This window comes from Lontra canadensis, unplaced genomic scaffold (assembly GCF_010015895.1).
Source record: "Lontra canadensis isolate GAN:19392208 unplaced genomic scaffold, GSC_riverotter_1.0 scaffold13, whole genome shotgun sequence".
Lineage (NCBI taxonomy): Eukaryota > Metazoa > Chordata > Mammalia > Carnivora > Mustelidae > Lontra > Lontra canadensis.
In genome coordinates, this window is record NW_022631007.1 from 8,417,511 (window position 1) to 8,439,702 (window position 22,192).

The 22,192-nt window shown below is 37.5% G+C and overlaps 1 protein-coding gene across 3 annotated transcripts in view; it reads right to left on the minus strand.

The window, feature by feature from the left end:
• The window catches only part of SPHKAP (SPHK1 interactor, AKAP domain containing), a 176,252-nt gene that overhangs the window by 110,240 nt on the left and 43,820 nt on the right, over nt 1–22,192 (minus strand). For all 3 annotated transcript variants that reach the window (XM_032857413.1, XM_032857411.1, XM_032857412.1), the window contains one exon: nt 10,960–11,067. In XM_032857413.1, the coding sequence (XP_032713304.1) occupies nt 10,960–11,067 (108 nt within the window). The remainder of the gene's footprint in view (nt 1–10,959; nt 11,068–22,192) is intronic.

The window sequence follows — 22,192 nt, forward strand, 5'->3', positions numbered from 1 at the left end:
GATGTCAGTCCCTAATAAAGTAAGGAATGCAGGAACTTACAGTGAGTTTCCCAGGAATTAATCTGAAAGAAGAATGCAATATTTTTTCCCAAGTTGTCATGAATAAGCAATGCTTAAAGTTGAAATGTTTAGTCCAACATAGTTGGACTAAAAAAGTCTGTAAGAATTTTTGAGGCAAGAGGGCGCCTGGGTGGCTCAGTGGGTTGGGCCGCTGCCTTCAGCTCAGGTCATGATCTCAGGTTCCTGGGATCGAGTCCCGCATCGGGCTCTCTGCTCAGCAGGGAGCCTGCTTCCCTCTCTCTCTCTCTCTGCCTGCCTCTCCGTCTACTTGTGATCTCTCTCTGTCAAATAAATAAATAAAATATTAAAAAAAAAAAGAATTTTTGAGGCAAGAGGCTGGCTCCAGGGTAGTCTAGCACAGGGAAATAGTATGGGCAAAGGGAAACTCATGTTTGAAGAATGGCAAGTATTCCAATGAACTTGGGGAAAGACGGTAGCTGGGAGTGAGGGCTGATCAAAAGACAAATTTGGACAGGGCAGATGGTGAAGGGTCTCAAAGTGGATGCTTGGGCCCAAATATACCTATTGGATTAATTTTTTTCTTTTGGACCACTCTTTTTTGGTTGAGTCTTCGTGAAGTGGATTGTTTATATACTAGAACAACACTTTCAACAGAAATATATTCTACATAATATTATAAAAAAATATATATAATATATAGTATACATTATATGTATATGCATACATGAATATATGTAGCTATATGCACACATATGAATAAAGGAAATAAGTTGACATCATTGATGTCCACTGTCCTTTATTTTCCGTATTAGTCAAGACTTTATTTTCCAAATCATCTTTTAGAGAGAGTACTCATCTTTCAGAGAGTACAGAAGATGGTGGTGTCTATTCATGGAGAGTGGTAAAAACCTGGACAAGCTAATTTAGGTAATGAGAAAGAGGGTTGTAATAATGTACTTGGTCCTACACTACCAATTTTTGAGCTGGAGAGCAATTGAGGGATTGTTTAGTGAAGGAAGTCCTGAATTCAAATGCAAATAAAAACTGGCAGGTAACAGGGATGACACAACAGGTGTTCACCAGATGAAATGGCAGCTGTCAGAAATGAGTCCTACCAGCTCATTCTATCCAATAAATGTGCTCTGTTTTGTTCATACAATGTTGAAAGAAAATTTTATAACTGCTCAATTTTTAGAAATCAGATTTCATGTAGATAACAGAATTTCTGAGTTCTCTTAAAAATGAGACCTTCAATATATATATTGTATATTCTCATTTGGAATTGAGATGGGCTGACATGCTTGTTCTTTTTGGTTTGTGGTGGAAAGGGTGGAAAGAAATAATCTGGGTACCAAGAGTTGATCCATTAGGCATCAGAATTAGGGAGCTATTCTTTCTTTTTGCTTTCTAGTTATCTGTTATGTAACTGCATTGTATTTGATAAAAGAAGGAAAATATGTTGTAAATAAATGTATTATACCTCAATCTAAAAATTGGTTGCCTGGGATGTTCCAGTGATACTGGAATCTATGTGTGGTAGAGGCAGTAGCCATAAATTAATGGACCTTGACCCACAGGTAGGTATTTTGAACTGGTTTTGACTGTCCCGTGAATTTTCCTTTTTAGTCCTCCCTCCCAGTGCATATGGCCGATGATGGGGGGCGGGTTATAGGTGAGCGAGGATCATTTGGGAGTAGTGGAGGTTTTGCTTTCCCTCCATGGCTCTGCAGGCATGAGGGCAGCTCAAGTTGAAGCCTATGAATAGCTGATACTTTAGGAGAGACTAGGGGTTGAAGTTGGAGAAACTTTAGAGCAGCAATTGCAACCAAGTTAGATTTTGCCCTTCATCCACCACCCCAGCCAGAAGAGATCGGTAACATCTGGAGGCATTTTTGGTTGTTACAATTGGAGAGTAGATGCTACTGGTACCTACTGGATGGAGGCCAGGGATGCTGTTAAATACCCTCATGTTCACAAAAAAGCTCCCGGACAACAAAGAATCATCCAGCCTAATCCACCAATAGGGTCAAAGTTGATTGATCCTGCTTAACAAGAAATCATCCCTGCGTGCCTAATAAAACTACCAGAGCCACTACTGACTTAGGTTGTCTGCTGAAGTATTGTTTTAAACTAAACCTAAGGCACAACTTAGCAAGTGGCAAACCTTCCTTCGTCCCCTCTGGCCCCTTCAGATGTTTCTGGAAAGAATGCCTTTAGGTTATCCGACCCAATTTCATCATGACAGATTTTATGGACCAGCCATTGTGCTTGGTACTGTCTGAAATGTAAGGAAAGGGCTGTCTCTGGTCTTAATAAGAGAGTAATATTCAAATACGGAAGGGCAGAAATTCTTCTCTTAGCACTTTCATATTTCCTAATAAACCTAGAGGTTGAGCTTATATGGTTACAAAAGAGAGAAATAGTATTCCAGATGCTCTGACCTAAAGAGCAGACATCCTACCGTAGTTATTAGTGAGGCCCACTTTTTAAATTTCTTCTTCTTGGGGCACCTGGGTGGCTCAGTCATTAAGTGTCTGTCTTCAGCTCAGGTCATGATCCCAGGGTCCTACGATCCAGTCCCACATGAGGCTCCCTGCTCAGTGGGAGGTCTGCTTCTCCCTCTCCCACTCCCCTTGCTTGTGTTCCCTCTCTCACTGTGCCTCTGTCAAATTAATAAATAAAATCTTTTTAAAAAAATTCTTTTTTTTTTTAACTTGATACTCTTTAAGTTGTAAAAAAAAAATGCTATTACTTCTAACTAGTTTTCTTGGGATTCTGAAAGAACTGATTAAGAAAGACATGTTGATCCAAACAAACAATTCTACTAAAAAGAAATAGAAATTATATAGTCAATATCCTTGAAGCTGAAAGGTATTTAATGAGGAACATTGTTTATTGTTTTCAGTTTTTCTTGATTGATAGGCTTTCCACTCAGAGGAAAATTGCTATAATAGCAGGAATTGTATGAAACTTGGAACTCAAAGCTATTCTAAGCTATTTTAATAATGCATTCTTCTGTCAAAATGAATTTTAAAGAAACAGTTAAGAAATGGCATGAATACCAAGGTTTAAAAGTACACTCAGGTTTATTCATCGAACTATACTTTAAGCACAAAAATATCAGGATACATAAAATGCTCCATTTTGTATTTGAAACTCAGGTTTACATGCTAAAATAATAATCTCTTGCTTTTGGGGGGGACCCTGGGACATGGGGTTCACCATTTGAGCACTTATCAGAATACCCCATGATCAGTTGCAAACCCTTTTTTCTACCTACACAACCTCTCTTGTTTGACTGATCTTCTCTACTCTCTGAGGGTCCCTGTGAAGACCCTCAACTCTTATCTCTCAATCTGATCTTGCCAACAACACTAAGTTGTACACCCAACTCCAACTTGACATTTCCACTTGGATGACTGAAAGACATTCAGCACCATCCTTCTCCTCCCACCCCAACTTGCTCCACAATTATAGTCAATGAAACCTCCATCCATCTAGGAGCTCAAGCCCAAACAATAGTACTTATTCTTGACTTCCCTCTTTCCTTCATCCAACTGATTAACTTGTCTTGTTTAATATATATTATGTACAATTTTGGAGTCCTTTTTTATACATAACTATATCATGAGACTTTCTTTCCATGTGTTGAAATATTTTTATTTACAAACCTTTGTAAAGAATGCATTAATCTTCATGGTATAAATGTCCAACATTTATTTAACCATTCCTATATTATGGGGCATGCAAGATTTTTCTATTTTTTGCCATCACATGTTGTTGAATTCATTGAATACCTAGTCATGTTTACTATGTGCAGGCACCGTTCTAAAACTTTAGACATGTTAATGCATCTAATCCTTATAATCCACAAGATAAATACTATAACATCTCCTTTTGACAAATGAGAAATCTGAGACACAGAGAGACTAAACAGCTTGCTTGAGATTATACAGCTAGAAAGGGGAGGTGGGATTCAAATCAAAACAGCCTGACTCCAGAGTCCATGTTCTAAATCAGTCTGGTGTGTTGTGCCAGATTCATTACCTTGCAAGTTGACTGCATTTTAAATCAGTTCCCATGTAACTCTGGTCATTTCTTTAGAATATATTTCCAGAAGTGGATCAATAGTCATAAATATTTAAAATGTTTTGGATAGTACACATTACAAAGCTTTTCTTCAGAAATATTTTACTAACTTTGTCAATTTCCACTCCGTATATTGGCTGTTGAGGGGGCCCTCTTAACTGTGCTTACATCAACACTGGATGTAATAATTTTACAATCTTAACCAGCTTATTGGAAACAAGTTCTATAAAGTTATAGTTGATTATCCTTGGTTATTAGAGCAGTTAATTATTTTTTCAAGTCTAAATTAACAATTGTATTATTCTGTGAACTTTTTTGAGATTTTATTTATTTATTTGAGAGAGCGAGCACAAGCTGGGGAGAAGTGCAGAAGAAGAGGGAGAAGCAGACTCCCCGCTGAGCAGGGAACCAGTGTGGGGCTGGATGACAAGACCTGGGATCATGGCCTGAGCCAAAGGCAGATGCTTAATCCAATGAGCCACCCAGGCGCACTTTCAGTGAATTTCTTATGTTTGGCTTTTTGCCGACTTTGATATCAGATATTTCACTTTTTCATAATGAATTCTGGCCCTTCTTTATCATTCTTTATGCATTGAGACTAACACCTTGAGACTATCCACACACACACACACACACACACACACACACACATTTGTTACTTTGTTTTTCATTTTGTTTTTATTGTTTACTGAAGTGTAAGCATTTAAAAATGGGTTTCTGGAGTTGCATTGAGCTTCAATAGTTAAACAAATAACCACCTAGATTTCCCTCTTCATCCCTTTTCATATTATGAATTATTGGAAGTCTTACTCCACCTGTTTAACTAATGTTTAAATATACACTGTAATTCCTTGAGCCACTAAAGAAAATCAAGGATCTTAATTTTTATTGTGCAGCATTTTACCTACAACACAGCGATAGAATACGAACTCAATTTTCGATTCAAATAAACTTGTGAAAACTCCCTCTTAGTTTGGATCCATGGCCTTGATAAATGTACAGACTAGGTCTAACGTCTATACCCATATTACTACTATACTGTTTGGTCACACACTGTAGGTGTAGACCCCAAGTTGTATCAGAAGCTCTACCTCAGGGGCACCTGGGTGGCTCAGTGGGTTAAAGCCTCTGCCTTTGGCTCGGGTCATGATCTCAGGGTCCTGGGATGGAGCCCCGCATCGGGCTCTCTGCTCAGCAGGGAGCCTGCTTCCTCCTCTCTCTCTCCCTGCCTGCCTCTATGTTTGCTTGTGATCTCTGATTCTCAGAGATCTCTGATCTCTGATTCAAGTAAACAAATAAATAAATCTTTAAAACAAACAAACAAAACTCTACCTCAGTTCAATTTATCATGTTTCTAGGTGTCAGTTTCCCATGTGTGACCTTACAGATTTAGAGACACCTGGTTGCATTGGTGGTGGTTCTTTTATCTATCACCCCTTTGTGTCATGCTTTACCATAAAGTGTTCTTTCTTATTCATGGACTTCTAGAGGCCTGGTCAAGTTTAGTGGAACTTTTTCATTGAGATCAAAACTTTTCTCTGGGACTCATGGATTTCCCAGAAAGCCTCAGGAACTACTGCCCAGGGCCAAGTGAGGTCACACAGACCAGTTGTGGGCATCTGCTCAACTGTACCCCGAGCTGCCTTGTTTTCTCTGTTTCATCTAGGGCTGGATTAAGAAGCAAGTCTCCAAAAAGTTCTTCTGGATCAATCATGGGTGGGGGATGGGTACCAAAACACCTGGAAATCAGCATAGACAAAATGTAACTTACCAGAACTTCTGCTCAAGAGCAGTCCTGGATGAAGTTGGCAGGAATGATCTACCAGCTCTCTACCGAGAGCTCCCTCTCAGGTGGGCAAGTGACCCCTGACAGTCCCTACACTGCCTCCTGAGAGTGGGTTCCCTTAAATACAGGGCATTTGTTCTGCTCAGGCTGCCTGACTTCACTGTCAGCATTTGATTTTTCACTTTTACGGGGGCGGCATTAACTTCTCCTTGAACATTGTTGAATAAATATTTAAAGAACATTATTGTGCAGTTGGTACCAAATTATGAGCCTGAACAAGGGTTTCTGCAGCTCTGGGTTCAATCCTGGTTTTAAATATTTATATTCCACACTGAAGTACATAGGGGTAAAGGGTCATCGTGTCTGCAGATCCTTCTCAAAAGTTTTAGAAAAAAAAAATCCTATATGGACACTTACACATAGATGCATATACACACACAAAGGGAAGGATAAGCAAAGCAGTAAAATGTTAGTATGCGGGGAATCTGGGAATTCTAGGAATTCCTGCAATTTTTCTATAAATCTAAAATCAAAGAATTTAAAAAATAAGTTCCAAACCTGATTTTTTAAGGAAAAAAACATTAAAGTTGCTAGAAATCTTGGTAAACACCTGGACTAGATAATGTAAAATGTCCTTTCATTGTTCTATTATATTTTTCCTGAATCATGGAAGTCTAGATTTTTCCATAGATCAGCATATCAAGTAGAGTATTTGTCTCTTCCTTAACTTACCTTTTTTTAAATTTCATAATAGACTTGGTATAGAAATATTTTCAGATATAATATAGCATAAAGAACAGTCATCCAAGATGCCATTTTGTCATTTTTGCCACTGGATTGCATTGACATCAGAAGCTCACTAAACAGCTGTCAAATATCTTCATAGTTTTGCAATATCATGTGTGGGATGTTGAAGCCTGCCTGATAATTTAATTTGTTGATTTAAGAATTGAAGGCAAATGTAACACATTTTCAAATACTGTGATTCGTCAATTAAGATGCACACTGGAGGGTGTAATTTATTTGCAGGATGATAGCCAAGTCTTAAAATGACCAGTAAGGAAAGATACTGACAGTATATAAATAGAAATAATGTAAATTGTCAAGGTAATTTTAATGAAACGTTAAAACAAAAAAGATCTCTGGAAAATAAAAAAGAAAATTAAATGTGAGTAAATAGCAAAGGGTAATAGCAGATTTAAAAGTAACTAAATTAGTTTTAAATTAAAAAAAAAAAAGTCAAGAGACTTGAAAAGTCCAATTCCTACTCCTTGTGTTAAGGACCTCTATTAAGATAATGTCTCAGCTGTTGGGTTTGGAAATTGGCTTCCAATTCCATTAACCTCCTCCACATTTCCTTCATTTAAATAATCAGGTTAGGGTCACCTGGATGGCTCAGTCGGCTAAGCATCCAACTCCTGATTTTGGCTCAGATCATGATCTTGAGGTTGTGAAATGGAATCCAGCATTGGGCTCCACACTCAGCTCAGGGTTGTTTTGTCTCTCTCCCTCCCCCTCTTCCCCTTCCCCTGCTTTTTCTCTCTCTAATAAAAACATAAAATCTTTTTAAAAATCAGGTTAAAAGAAGACTCTGAAGGTTAAGGTTGCTGTATTTTTTTTTTTTTCCGGGAAGACAAATCAGAAAGAAAATGAAATTATATAGTTTGAGGGGAGAATTCTATTTAGGAAAACATAAGCAGGGGCGCCTCTGTGGCTCAGTGGGTTAAAGCCTCTGCCTTCGTCTCAGGTCATGATCCCAGGGTTCTGGGATCGAGCCCCGAATTGGGCTCTCTGCTCAGGAGGGAGCCTGCTTCCCTCTCTCTCTCTCTGCCTGCCTCTCTGCCTACTTGTGATCTCTGTCTGTCGAATAAATAAATAAAATCTTAAAAAGGAAAAAAAAAAAAAAAAAGGAAAACAAGCAAATTGTTTATAATTGATACCTAGTGAAAAACTTTCAAGGGTGACCTCTAGGGGGCTGCTTGAGCCAGACTTCCTGGCAAGCTGTTCCTGTTTGGTGTGTCTGACGGCTTCAAACTACTCTTCATTAAGGCTCTTCATTTTAGCTGTGAAATGAATGCAGTTCTCTACTGAAATAGTAACTAAAAAAAAAGAAAAAAGAAAAAAAGAACTCATAACAGTCATACTGACCCATGCGCACCACACTCTGAAGGTTTTCCAAGTCTGAGTTTGTCCCTCAATAAAAATTTTAAGTGGAAGTCTTGAATTCAGAAAGTGTTGGTATGCTGAGGTTCTGAGTTCTAAGAAACAGCAAGTCCAGACACTTGGACTTCAGTATGTTGGATCCTAAGCCAATAGAAGTTGGATCTGAAAAAGTTGGCTGCTAATTTTGATCGGGAAGAAATCAGTTAAAGAAGCAATGATTAACATAGAGCTATGAACAGAGTACAAAGTGATAAAATATGAGCCAACATTGCTACAGGTTTCTCAGATTCTGTACTGGTTATTTGAAAAGAGATTTTGCTTTGGGATGATTTTATTAAACTGAATTTTTAGATGCAACTTGAATGAAGACATGATTTTAAAGTACAGTAATTTTCCCCTTAAATTATACCTTTCATTTCCATCCTGCCACGGAAAACTTGTTTTTGAAAGGCAATAAAGTACATGAATTAATAAAACCCTAAAAAAAACCCCATCCCATCCCCAAATCCTGACCATTTTGGTCACTCCTATGTATTGTTTTGATTAAAAGGTCCTGGTCCTGATTAGAAATCTCCATGGTTCACCTCTGTTTTCCCTCTAGAATTGCTTCCCTTCAGCTCTGGACTCTGTTTCCTCTTTTCATCCTAGAAATCTGTGCCAAGTCAGAAAGAAAGAAAGGATTCACACTTTAAGAAAAAGGAACTAAAGGATACTTTCGAGAGATTGGGACAATTTCGGACTACAAGATGGGGATTTCAAAATATTTTTTGGTTTAGAGTCATGGGTAATTTTTATAAACATGTGGGAAAACAAAATTTCCAGTATACCTTTTCTTAGTGTTTGGGTTTTTTCCCTTTTGGAAAGAATAGAAAGAACTGTAAAGGCAAGATGAATCAGCTCAACCTCACTATTGTCATCTGACACTATAAAGGGACAAAGAATTAAGGAAGGAAGTCATATGGTTTTAAGCCCAAATTCGAATCCACTGGGACTGGTGGGGAGTGGGAGGAGAATTCTCTTCACTTAGGGAGATCCAAGAGTAATCTTTAATCTGGCTATAAATTTAGCATTTTTAATTGCAGATCTTTAGTCCAGATTCCAAAAATGTAAAGATTCAAGAAGACCTCTTCACCTTCCACTGCACAATTTTTAGTGCCCCAAATTTCATACTTTCTCCAAATGGGAGCCTTCATTTTTTAAAGGTTTTATTTATTTATTTAATTGAGGGGGCAGGGGAAGAGAATCTCAAGCAGACTCCCAGCTGAGTGTGGAGCTCAACTCAGGGCTCCATCTCAAAACTCTGAGATCACCACCTGAGCGGAAATCAAGACTGATGTTTAATGGACTGAGCCACCCAAGGTGCTCCTCCAAGTGGGACACTTCTTCTTCTTTTTTTTTTTTTAAGATTTTATTTATTTATTTGACAGAGAGATCATAAGTAGGCACAGAGGCAGGCGGAGAGAGGAGGAAGCAAGCTCCCTGCTGAGCAGAGAGCCCGACGAGGGACTCGATCCCAGGACCCTGAGATCATGACCTGAGCTGAAGGCAGCGGCTTAACCCACTGAGCTACCCAGGCGCCTGGGACACTTCTTAATACAGGAACTGCTCAGATGACAGTTTTTTCCAGAATGTAGCTGGAAAGATTCTACCCTCCATTTCTCTTCCTTTTACAATGGACAACTGTGTGATTAGAAACCTGTATCCACAGATGCCTGTGTTTTCTAACTGACCTCAGAAGTGAATTTGTAAAGGAGGTTATCACTATTAAATTTCCTGCCACCTAATCCCTTTTGTTTTCCCCAAAGATTTCTGGACAGCAACCAGTTATCTGGATAAAGGATTAAACATTCTAGAAGTAGTGGGATTAAAATCATTTGCTTAAACAGAGATTGAAATAAGTCTGTTGAATTGACTCTGCTTTCCTTGCAGATGAGATTCTACAGTGTGAAATGCTTACATCCTCTGTCTGCCAGTACTGGTTCTGCCTATTTTATATAAAAAGCTTCTTCATCCCATTTTCAGCTTCCTTCTTTTTTTGTTTTATTTTTTTTTCTTTTAACAGAAATGCTGGCATTCAACTTACCTCCAAGAATAGCTCAGAGCTGAAGTTCTCAGTTTAGTCATGAGAATTACATTTCTTTCCACTTTGGAAATGCTCTACCCCAGTCTCTGTAATTATGACCCCATAAGGGCTAGGTGATTTCAATTAAAATGAAATATGTGACTTTGTAGAACATACAGGAAGGAGCATCTTTCAACAGGAAAAAATAAATCATATTATTGATTTCTCCTATCAAGAATATGTACCCACATATTAAGATAATAATTTTGTTTATAAGAACATTTATTTCTTATAAACATTTGTTTATAAAACATGCTTTGAAAAGGAAGGTTTTGTATGTACAGCTAAGCTCCTGTATATTAAAATTCATGGCTTCATAGTTCTTGTGTTGAAAAGGTTTTCAGATAATGACTATAACTTATAAGAATGGTAGAAAATTTCTATACAATTTTCATGTTGGAAAATAACCTACTAGCAGCAATTATAAAATATATTGAAAAGAATCCAAGAGAGCACTTGAATGGTCTCTTATTTCTCATCATCCAGTTCTATTTCTGAATCTCTTTCTCAGTCAGTTTTGAAAATATAAACATTGTTTTTCCTTTTCAGAGAATTGATCAGGTTAATTTACCCGTTGAAATGAGCAAAATGAGAGTAGAGACAAGAGCTCAGCATGCCATTTTGTTAATGGTCCATATAAACCCATTATGCATTTTCAAAACGATACTTTCCTAACCTTGTATTTAATGAATTATGAAACTTCCATCTTTAGCATGAGCACACACGCCGGACTCCCTGCTTTCTCAAATTATACCCTGAGAGAGTTGTGTTTACTTACGGAAGCACAGTTTTCAGACTTGTCTTCCACAAAACCGATCTGGCAGGGAGTCCTCTGATTCTGTAGCCAGTAGTCTGTAGACTCGAGCAGGCTGTTGCTGCAAAGAACCTGGAGGGAATCGAGAAAACCTTCTTAGTGTTGTTACACGGCCAGATTTTCTAGTTCAACAAGCAGCTGTTTTCTGAAGGACCTATAGGTGTTTTCTTCACTTCAGAGCATCTGGATACTAGAAAAAAACTTACATGATAAAAGCACCTCTAGAATGTGTGAAATATTCAGCCAGTTGTTGGTTTTAGAGGAATACGTTGATGTTAATACTGATGTTCCTTCTGTCATCAAATCCAATATCTGGAAACTTCAATGATGTCCAACCTGTGGAAACTTCAAATGATTATTTTGGGGTATGGCAGTTGACAATGGGGATCAAAGTTCATTTTAGTGGTAGTGTTGGTGCACTCTGGGAATATTTTCAATCTTAAAAAATGTAGTATTTTTCCTTTTGGTGCAGTATTACTACTGAAATGATATGCTTTCAGCTTCAGCTTTGCTAACATGTCTGTGAAATGGGGTTCAATTCTTTTTCGTTTTTTAATAGGGTTCAACTCTTACAGAATACCTAACGTACTTTGTTAAGTTCAAAAATTATTAAGAATAAAGTGCATCATGACAGTCATTTTATATGTTGAAACAGCACAGTAAAGCAAAACAAATTTGAATTCATGAATCAAAAAAACCCAAATATGATTAACAAATGACTGGTTTCTGGGCTTGGATTTTAAAGCAAGGAAGAAACATTTTATTTCTGTGACAAGACATTTTGAAGTTGCAATCTCTTGAATAACCAAACAATTCAAATTCTAATGTGTCTTAACACTACCCAAACAGTGTATAAGATTTTTCCCAACTTATGCGAGATTTCCAATGCTCCCCCGGTGCCCTCTACTTTATTAGGGTACACGTCTGCTAATATTTGACTCACTACCTTCACTTAAGCAATAGAATAGATTTAATCAGTTTGGTTATTGCCACAAAAATAGAATGACACTTCAAATTACATTCCATCTGTATAACAAAGGATTGTTACGCTGTATAGATAAAAACGTGTGTATTTTTGTCTGTGTGAGTTAACCAAATGTAATTCTCATACATCTTTCCATAATACTTCTTTTTTATTTTTGCTGAGAAATATTACTACCTTTAATTCTTTTCCCACTCAATGTTTATTATTACTAGAGATGACAGATTTCCATTGTCCTTTTCTAGAAGAATACAAAGAGGCATGCAGTGGACAAGCAGGTAATTTTGAATGATGAACTTAGGCTATGACTGTGGACTAAAGCTGACAACAGAGCTTCTCAGTTCTCTTGCACATTTTACCTAAACTGTGGTTCTCAAAGCGCAGGCTGGGCCCCCAGGGGTCTCTGAGATCTTCCAAGGAGGCCAGCCATCAAACTATATTTATAATAACAGGAAGACTTTGTCTATTTCACCATCATTGTCTCTTAAGGTTCCCGTGGAGTTCTCCAGGACCCACGACAGTGTAAGGGCACAAGTGGCCGCATGCAGAAGCCAACAGCAAAGTCTGGCTGTCTTATGTCAAGTGAGATATTAAGGAGATTTGCTAAATTCTAAAATGAAATCACTCCTCTTCTCACTAAAAGATTTTTTTTTAAATAACACTTTTATTTTACATAAAAAACATGCATATTAATTCCTGCCTTGTTGATTTTAGCCATTTTTTAAAATAAAGACAATGTGGTGTGTCTATATACTATGGAATATTACACAGCCCTAAAAGATTGAAATCTTGCCATTTGCAGTGACATGGATGGAACTAGAGAGTATAATACTAAGTGAAATAAGTCATATGATTTCATTCATATGTAGAATTTAAGAAATAAAACAAATGAACAAAGAGGGGAAAGAGAAAGAGGGAGAAATCAAGACATAGATTCTTATTTACAGAGAGTAAAGTGATGCTTGTCAGAGGAGTGGGGATTGGGGGAATGGGTGAAATAGGTGATGGGGATGAAGGAGTGCATCTGTCCTGATGAACACCAGGTGTTAAACAGAAGTGCTGAATCACTATATTTACACCTAAAACTCATATTACTTTGTATGCTAACTGGAATTTAAATAAAGACTTAAAAATATGCATGTTAACGTAATGTGTTTATTATTATTTTCAAAGTATTTTTAAAATAAAAATTATTTTTATTTTAATGTGAATAATTTTAAAAAACCTTTCTTAGCTTTAATTGATAATTTGGAAAATGTCAGAAAGTATAACCCCTATAAAAAAAAGCTTCTCAAGGTCCTCAATAATTTTCTTAGAGTGTAAGGGAATTTCAATCCCCTCCTCCCCCAAAATTGAGAACTATTGATCTAGACTCACTTTATTTAAAGTAGAAAAAGGCTCTTGGTCCACCCCACTCCTCACTGCTAATCACTTTCTCTTCCAGTATGGAATAAAGTTGAGCATGGGTATGAGTGGTCCAAGTTGAAATCCTAGCTTAGTAATTAATGGTAGAATAACCTTGGGCAGCTAACTTCAATTCTGATTTCAGCTTCCACACCTGCAGATGGAGAAAATAATACTCACCTGGTAGGATCATTGAATATTCAGGGTGATGACAAGTGTCTTACACTGTGGCATGCAGATAGCTGGTTATCCTCTCAATATGCGCTTTTCACTATTGCTATTGAAATGAACTACAAAGGAAAATAGAAAATTGAATGCTTTCACTTGAAATTAGTGGATTTGAAAGCATTTCTGATCTGTGAAGACAAATTGTCCTTAGCAAATATTCTAATCTAAGGTGTGATTTTTGTTCTGCATTTTGTAGTATTAATAGTTACAGCTATGATTTTTTCTTATACGCTTAGAATGTGCTGGAAAATGTGCTAAACTTTTCTTTCTTTCTTTCTTTTTTTTTTTTTTTACCTTTCAATTTAATCCTTATTGCAATGCTACAAGGTAGGAGTTATTTTAAAGATAAGGATCTTCACAGAAATTGTTATTTTGAAGGTGAAAATCTTGAGACTCAGAGAGATTTGAGTTTTTTCCCCAAGTTGCTCAGAAACTGGCTTTGGATTTGGTTTTGAAAGTACCAAGGTTTTTAGGTGAAATAATTTAATTATGCAGTCCTCCATAACCCATACAAAATGATTTTAATTTGGGGTATGTTTTCCAAACATTATGCACATCTCATTTTTATTACTATAACTATACCTTCTCATGGACTTCCTTTTTTTTTTTTTTAAGAGATAGAGAGCATGAGCAGGAAGTGTAGAGGTAGAGGGAGAGAGAGAATCTTAACCAGGCTCCATGCCTAGTGTGGAACTGAGAGTGGGGTTCGATCTAATGATCTGAGCTGAAATCAAGAGTCAGACACCAACTGAGCCATGCAGGTGCCCCATGGATCTCCATTTTAAGGCTATTTTCCATGAGTGACATTCTAAGGTAACATTTTTCTTTAAGGAGAAGAAACATTTTGTGATGTAAATTATAATATTTAAATTAATCCACTTGGCCAGTATTATCAGTATTAGAATTTCTCAAAACAAAAGAAAACAAAACAAAACAAACCATGGCTTTATATCTGTGTTAACACTGAAAGAAACCCATATTGTCAAGCTTCTGCTCTTTGCCTTTCTGTGATCTTTAAAATTTACAACACCCATGGCTTTAGAATAAAGCTTTCATTCACTCTGAACCATAAGAACGTTAGAGACTTAAAAGGGAGACATCAAGTGAACATACCAGTTAATAATACTTCACTGTGCAGTATAATAAACACTCCGACTATAATCACGGAACGTATAATCACGGAATCATAGAACGGGTGTTCTAAACAAAGCTCACTCTTCAAAAAGTAGGCACTGGGCATCTTCTGCTTTCTATATATTCAAAGAACATAGAATTATGGTTGTAACAAAATATGTCAACAAATGAAAGCAACTGTCATTTATCAGAGCATATGAACTATTTTTGTCCAAGGTCAGCCTCAGGAACGGGACAGAGTTCAGACACAAGTCACTCAGGTCTTTCAGTAAGTGGTAGCTGGGTTGGCATGTTTTCCTGGTGAAACATTGAGAGGCAGAGATGGAGACACCCAAAGGCCTCAGCTTGACACCTCCCACTGTGAGATGCCCACAGCTGTGATACACACTGCCTCATGACGAGGCTGATGTGACCAGAGCTGGCTAACTTGCCAGATTTCTCCTGCATTTAACCTCTTCAACAGAGAAATGAGGGCAGAACAGTGAATCTGTCAAGTCTTCTACTTTAAGGGTATTTTTGCACCTATTTTTAAAGTAAATAATAACTGAAAATATGCAATGAACTTGTTCTGTCCTATCCTAGCCGTGAGGAAAATAAACAGCTTTTTGGATCTGCTTACTCAGTGGAAAATGCTAGAAAGACTTCCTGTTTGGCTATTCCATATCCCTGGGATACCGAGTGTCTTTCCTATGGTATATCTTTGCTTCAGAGGAAAGAGAAATGTCCGAGAAAAGAAGTCGCATATAAAAATTAAACCTAAATCTTTCAATGCCTTAGAAGAAATATTTTGAAGGAGCTTTGTTTGATGAAAGTATTCACTCACTATGTAACCTTAAAATTTGAATTTTATTCATCATAATTAAAGAAATAGTTCACTCGATTATGTTAATAATGAAAATAAAGTTGCCCTATACATTTCATTAATAGAGATAATACCTATATTCTTTAACTATTGACTAAATAATACTACATTTACTGAGAATGTTCTGGACTAAGGCCCTAATATATATACTACCTGAATTAAACCTCTAGACATATATGTAATGTGCTTAAAGATAACAAGTTCTCAATAAACATTAGCTATCATAACAATGATTATTCTCTTTTCTTGGGCTTAGAGGAGTCAATAGTTTACCTAGTTAGTGGTGAACTAGGATTTGAGACAGGCTCTCCAAATCCAAAGCCCCCATTTGCTGGTGCTCCTTTGCAAGTTGGTAAAATACATAATTTCTTGTCCTTGTGTTTTAAGGAATCCCAGTCTATGCGTTTATTCATCTCTCTCAGGGCTCTTTCTGGGTGATAAGGAGGTTTGAGTCCCAGTTCCAAGCCTACTGTTTGGTTAAATCACTCACTAGCTTCCAGCCTCGGTTTTTGTAAGAAATTAATTCATGTGATCTGAAGGCATGTAACTTCTACACTAAGCAGCATGTAACTCTCCCCCTCCTCCTCCTGCTTGCCCTCTCCCTGCCTCCTCCTCTCCCAGATATATGAAAGGCCAAATAAGCAAAGAGAATAAAAATTCAGCCTTCAATAAACCACTTAGCATCATATGTTAGGCAATTTTAACCTGTGAAGAGCTTTTAGACAAACAATTAGAGACGCAGGAATGCTAGAAGGAAGAATACGTACTTGAAAATCTAATGATTTTGAAGCCTTATGAATATGACCTCCCCGCTGAGAGAGTCACTTTCTGAGGGGGAAAAGAGAAAAACTCACCAGGTTCTCCATAGCTCATTTATTTATCTGCTATTTTTAGTTGCAGGTTTATATATTTCAGATGAAGAGCTAATAATAAATATTCTGTGTGTTCATAAACTTGAAGTAATAATGACACATATTCTCGTAAAAATGAACGGGTGTTCTAAACAATAAAGAAAGATCTGTCTGCTCTATTTTTCAGTAATTTCTCTTTCTTATGGAGGATCCAGCTCACATAAATTTATTTTGACATGAAATGGGGAAGGAGAAATAAACTCTTAGGAACCTGGACACATTGAAGCAATGCCTTAAATCCTGAACTCGACACCTGAAACTAATGGTGTACTATATGTTGGCTAATTGAATTTAAATATATAAAAATACATATAGACAGATCCTAATTCAGCTCCCACCTGTTAATCATTTCATGGACATTTATCAAGCTCCAATGTTTAAGATATAGCCCTAGACCCAATTTAGCTATTTTCCAAGCTTTGTCTCCAATTATTTTCCTGCACATATCCTGCTAGAGTCCACCAGTTTACTAAAAAGCACAGTCTTTATGATGCATGGGGTTTTCCTCATATCTTTTCGTCTGCCCCCCGATTTTTTTCCGTCAATGTTCTTCCCCAACCATCAAGAACTAATTGAACCAAGGCTCCTCTTCCCATAGCAAGTGTTTCCCTCTTCTGGTGAAATCTCTATAATGAAAACGATATTTCTACCAGAATTTTAGAATGTGCATATGTGCCTTTTCCTTCCAATTCTGATGTGGGTGCGTGAGTATCTTACTCAATTTGTGTTCCACACTTATCTCTTGACATATAGCTGATACTAAGAAACTGTTTGTTGTTTGGCACCAGAACATTTTGTATTTGACGTAATGTATATTTCTAATTTTCTTTTCCAGTGATTGTGTTTCAGAAAGAAAACCTGTGAGTGATTTATTCAATACAAAGAAAATTTGAGAGTTAAATCTAGGCACACAATGATATTTTATGTTTCTACAAGGCTTTTATTTCTCTTAAGGTTTTTATGCCAAGGTAACAAAGAATTTTAAATTAAAGCATGATCTGCATTTTTGTAGTGCTCTGCTATCAAAACATTATCAAATTTCATTTTCTGATAATTGTAAGTATAAAGACGTAAAGCAGCCCCAAAGCTTTTAAGAGAGGAAATTTCCTAATGTATGCATTGTGATTAATGATGGAATGCTGCTTAAAATTAACTGAATAATACCATCAGAAAAATGGATTCATTTTTCTTCAAAAGCAGAGATTCATCTGCCCCTCCAAACAAGGAGACTTCCAGAGAAGCTGGAATTTTAAGACATCAATGTCAACAGGGGCTTGGGTGACCGTTCCAGGGTAAGGAACCCTGGTCATCTGCTCACTCAACAGTTTCAAACAAACACTATTTTTAAAAGAAGTTGTAATACAAAAAAAGTTTTGGAAACCATGGTTCAAAGAAATCATTCTTACAAATGTGACACATAATTTTCACGGAAGAAAGAAAAAGCAAGAGCTATAAAATAAAGGGAGCAAGAGAAGCCCATTGGAAGAGCCATGGCATCATTCTGAGAAGAATCTCCAGGCCCCACTGGTGTTCTAGACTCTAAGAAACTTAATTAAATGTTTCTTAGAGAAGAAGGCTATAGTGTGAGCAGGTCCATCAGATTTGCATAGTAAGTGGGAGAGATGGCAAAGAGCTGATTAAGATGAAGGCAACTGCTCATAGATGCTGTCAACTCTGTGCTCTGTGGTATAATTAATGGCATCTCTACTGGAGGTAACCCTTCATGGAGATATCATGATCCCACATAATTCACCCCCTTTTGGTGTAAAGTTCTCTGAAGTTTTTTTTTTAATTAATTTTTAAGATTTTATTTATTTATTTGACAGAGAGAGGAAGAGAGAGAGGGAACACAAGCAGGAGGAGTGGGAGAGGGAGAAGTAGACTCCCCGCTGAGCAGGAAGCTAGTGTGGGGCTCGATCCCAGGACCCTGGGATCATGACCTGAGTGGAAGGTAGATGCTTAACCAACTGAGCCACCCAGGTGCCCTGTAAAGTTCTATGAGTTTTAAAAAACACACATCATTGTGTCACCACCATCCTAGACTAGATGAAGAACAACGAAACGGTTCAGCTCCACCATCTCCCCAAATTCCTTCCTGCTCCTTGTAATCAAATGCTTCCTAAGTCCCAGCCCCTGGAAGCCATTGATTTGATTTCTACCCCTAACATGTTGCCTTTTTTAGAATGTCATGTAGGTGGAATCATGTAGCATGTACCTTTTTGTGACCTGTTTCTTTCACTTGGCCTAATGTGTTTGACAGTCATCAACATTGTTGTGTGTTTAGCATTTTTTTCTTCCTTCTTTTATTGTGGGGTGGTGTTTCACTTTATGGATGTAGACAGATTTTTTATAAAACCCATTTACCAGGTGAAGACCATTTGGGTTGTTTTTACTTTTTGGTAAATATCAATAAAGCTGCTATAAGCATATGCCTAGTGATTTTTGTCAGAAATTAAGGTTTTGTCTTGCCTTGGGTAAGTACCTAAGAATGAAGTTAATAGGTAATATGATAATTTTATAAGTCAGTCAGAGAAAGACAAATACCACATGATTTCACTTGTGTGTAGAATTTAAGAAGCAAAACAGATGAACGCAGGGAAAGGGAAGGAAAAATAAAATAAGATGAAAACAGAGATTGAGGCAAACCATAGGAACCTCTTAACTACAGAGAACAAATAAGGTTGCTGGAGGGGAGGTCAGTGGGGGGCTGGTCTAATTGGGTGATGGGCATTAAGGAGGGCACTTGATGTAATGACCACTGGTGTTATCTGAAATTGATGAAACACTGTACTCTACCCCGGAAACTAATAATACAGTATATGCTAACTAAACTGAATTTAAATAAAGAATTAAAAAAAAAAGAAACAGATAAACTGGTTTCTAACCTGGATTTACCACTTTCCATTCCACCAGCAAGGTATGAGAGCCCCAATTGCTCCACATCCTCAACAGTATCTGATGTTGTCATTTTCTGCTTTCAGTTCATTTTAGATGTTCTACCAGGTTCATAGTGCTATTCCGTCTCAGCTTATTTTCCTTTTAATTTGTAAAGATATGATTTTTCTTCCTTTTTAAGTTTCTTCTAAAATTAAAATCTTAATTTAGATTCTATCTTGGTGCAAACCATATTCATAAAACCATACGCATAAATTAGACTACCTATTTTTAAGTTTTTAAAAAAATATATTTTATTTATTGATTTGAGAGAGAGCAAGCAGGGAAAGGGGTTAGAGGGGGAGGAAGAAGCAGATTCCCCACTGAGCAGGGAGTCTGAAGCAGGGTTGGATCCCAGGACCCTGAGATCATGACCTGAGCAGAAGGCAGACCCTTAATCAGCTAAGCCACCCAGATGCCCCTAGACTATATTTGATGCTAACTTTGGATGCCATCTCTAAGAGAAAGGTAATGTCACCCACCGTAAGTTTTCATTCATTCACTTGTTCATTTCACAACTACTTGTGGAGTACATACTGGCTTTGAGGGGTTTTAAGTCTTGTTTTGTTGTTTTGCTATTTAAATTTTTTTCATAAAATGCTTATATACAATAGGGAAGCCAATTAAGAGTGTGTAGACCTGGCAGTCCAGGAAGTGATGTCATAATAAGATATTATATCTGTTAAACTCTTCTAAAGTATAGACATAGATATTCAACATTTATGTCTCTCTCTGTTTGCTATGTACATGAAGTGTATAGTACAATTATCCGAGATGCAGCATTATGTTAGTATTTGTCTCTGTGTCTGAATTATTCACGTAGCCTGATACTGTCGAGGTCCATCCATGTGGTTGTGGAAGGCAAGATTTCATTCCTTTCTATAGGTAAGGAATATCCCATTGTGTATATATGCTACCTCTTCTTTACCCATTTATCCACGGATGCACACTTCAGTTGCTTCCGTATCTTGGTTGCTGTAAATAATGCTGCCAAGGACATGGAGGAGGGGCGCTCCTGCTGGATCTACTAGATGCTGCTTAATTATCCAGGCAATCAGGGGTGAACAAAGCAAGAATAAAGACAAAACAGTCACCGTGTTGTTCTCATGCTGTTGGGGGAAGGCAGACCATAGTCAAATTTTACAGAAAGAGAGAGAAATTGAGGAAGGGAATGAAAAGCAATGTGAAGACGAATAAAGCCAGAGAAACGGATCACGAAGTAAGGGATGCTATGTGGGAAAGTATTTCCTGGAAGTCCTTGGTGAGGGTGACGCTGAGCAGAGAGCTGAATGAAATGAGGCACACGGCCGTCTGGGGCAAAAGCAGCCCAGGCAGAGAACATCAGCAAAAACAAAGGCTCAAAGCAGGAGTGTGCTGCTTGTACTGGACAAACAGCAGATACATGATCATGGTTGCGCAGAGTAAGCAGGGGAGAAGTGATGAGAAAGAGCCTTTCAGCTTTCACTGAAAAGAAATCCAGTGCTGAGCTTGGCCATGTGGTCTTTACTGTCTCGACACACTCTAAGATTCCGTAAAATTATTTCATTATAATTGTGGAATGCTTACTCACTGGCTTAAACACCATTTAACTGCTAACTTAAATTTTTATAATAGCTTAAAGGCCCCCCCACACACACACCACACACAAACACACACACCACACACACACGAGGTCAGAAGATTCTGTATAATTTTACACATGTAATTTCATGTTAATTTAATCTATGCTTTAGCAAACTTTCTGAGAATTCTGAAATCTTTTGTTTCCACCGTGGAAAATAATTGTCTTTGCATTTTTTCATGGGGAAACTATAATGCTTACTTAAAGCACACGGAGAATCTAAGAGGAGACAGTATACAAACTGAAAATCAAATTGTGTGAAAGAAAAAAAAAGAAACTAGCATAGAAAACTCAGTGGTTTAGTCTTAGTTTCTCTCAAGGTTTCATTAAATGTTAAGATAACATTTTCCTTTTAATGATGATTCTAGTGGCTAGCTGCCTGAGTTCTTGTCTGCTTAGTGTCCTTTGACAAATAGGAGAAACTCTTATCCAAGGCATGTTTGATTATTCCTTGGACATAGTCTGTAATACGATTATCTGCTGGTTGAATGTGAAGCGTTCTTGCCTCTTAACACTGACAACTGCTGCCATTTTGGAAATCATGTAACTGATGACGTGAAAGACGATTCCAAAGTGAACTAAGCATTGCTAAGAGCATCTTTTCAAAATAAGGTGGCGAGGGCATAGAGGAAGTAGGGCCTATGCTATGCCCTCTCTTGTTTCGATTCTGGGAACACCATGAACTTCTGACTTTTTGTCTATATTGCCTGGACCACCTCCTGAAATACATCCTTCTGCTTTGGACTGAAATAATGAAACATCTATTGGCTAAGTGGCCAATTCTACATTAGTCAGTCAGTTTAACTTCGTCAGCACCAATCACGATTCCTTCAAAATGAGTTACATGACCTGGTGGCTTTTGCCTTTTTAAGCCTGTACTCCCCACACGCAATTCTGAGCACATTCAACTTCAGTCCACTGTGCGTCTAAGACCCCAAATACAGGCTTTTGGTTGGTCAGCAGCCTCTAATTCTTGGTCAACAAAGATTTTTAAAGCATTGGAATATAAGGGAGTCTTTCAGGACCTGGAATAAAACAATCCTCCATTATTGAGGAAGGGAATGCCTAGAAAGCACCAGATCATAGTTGGTTGGGAAGGTTGAAAAAGGAAATAATAAGCA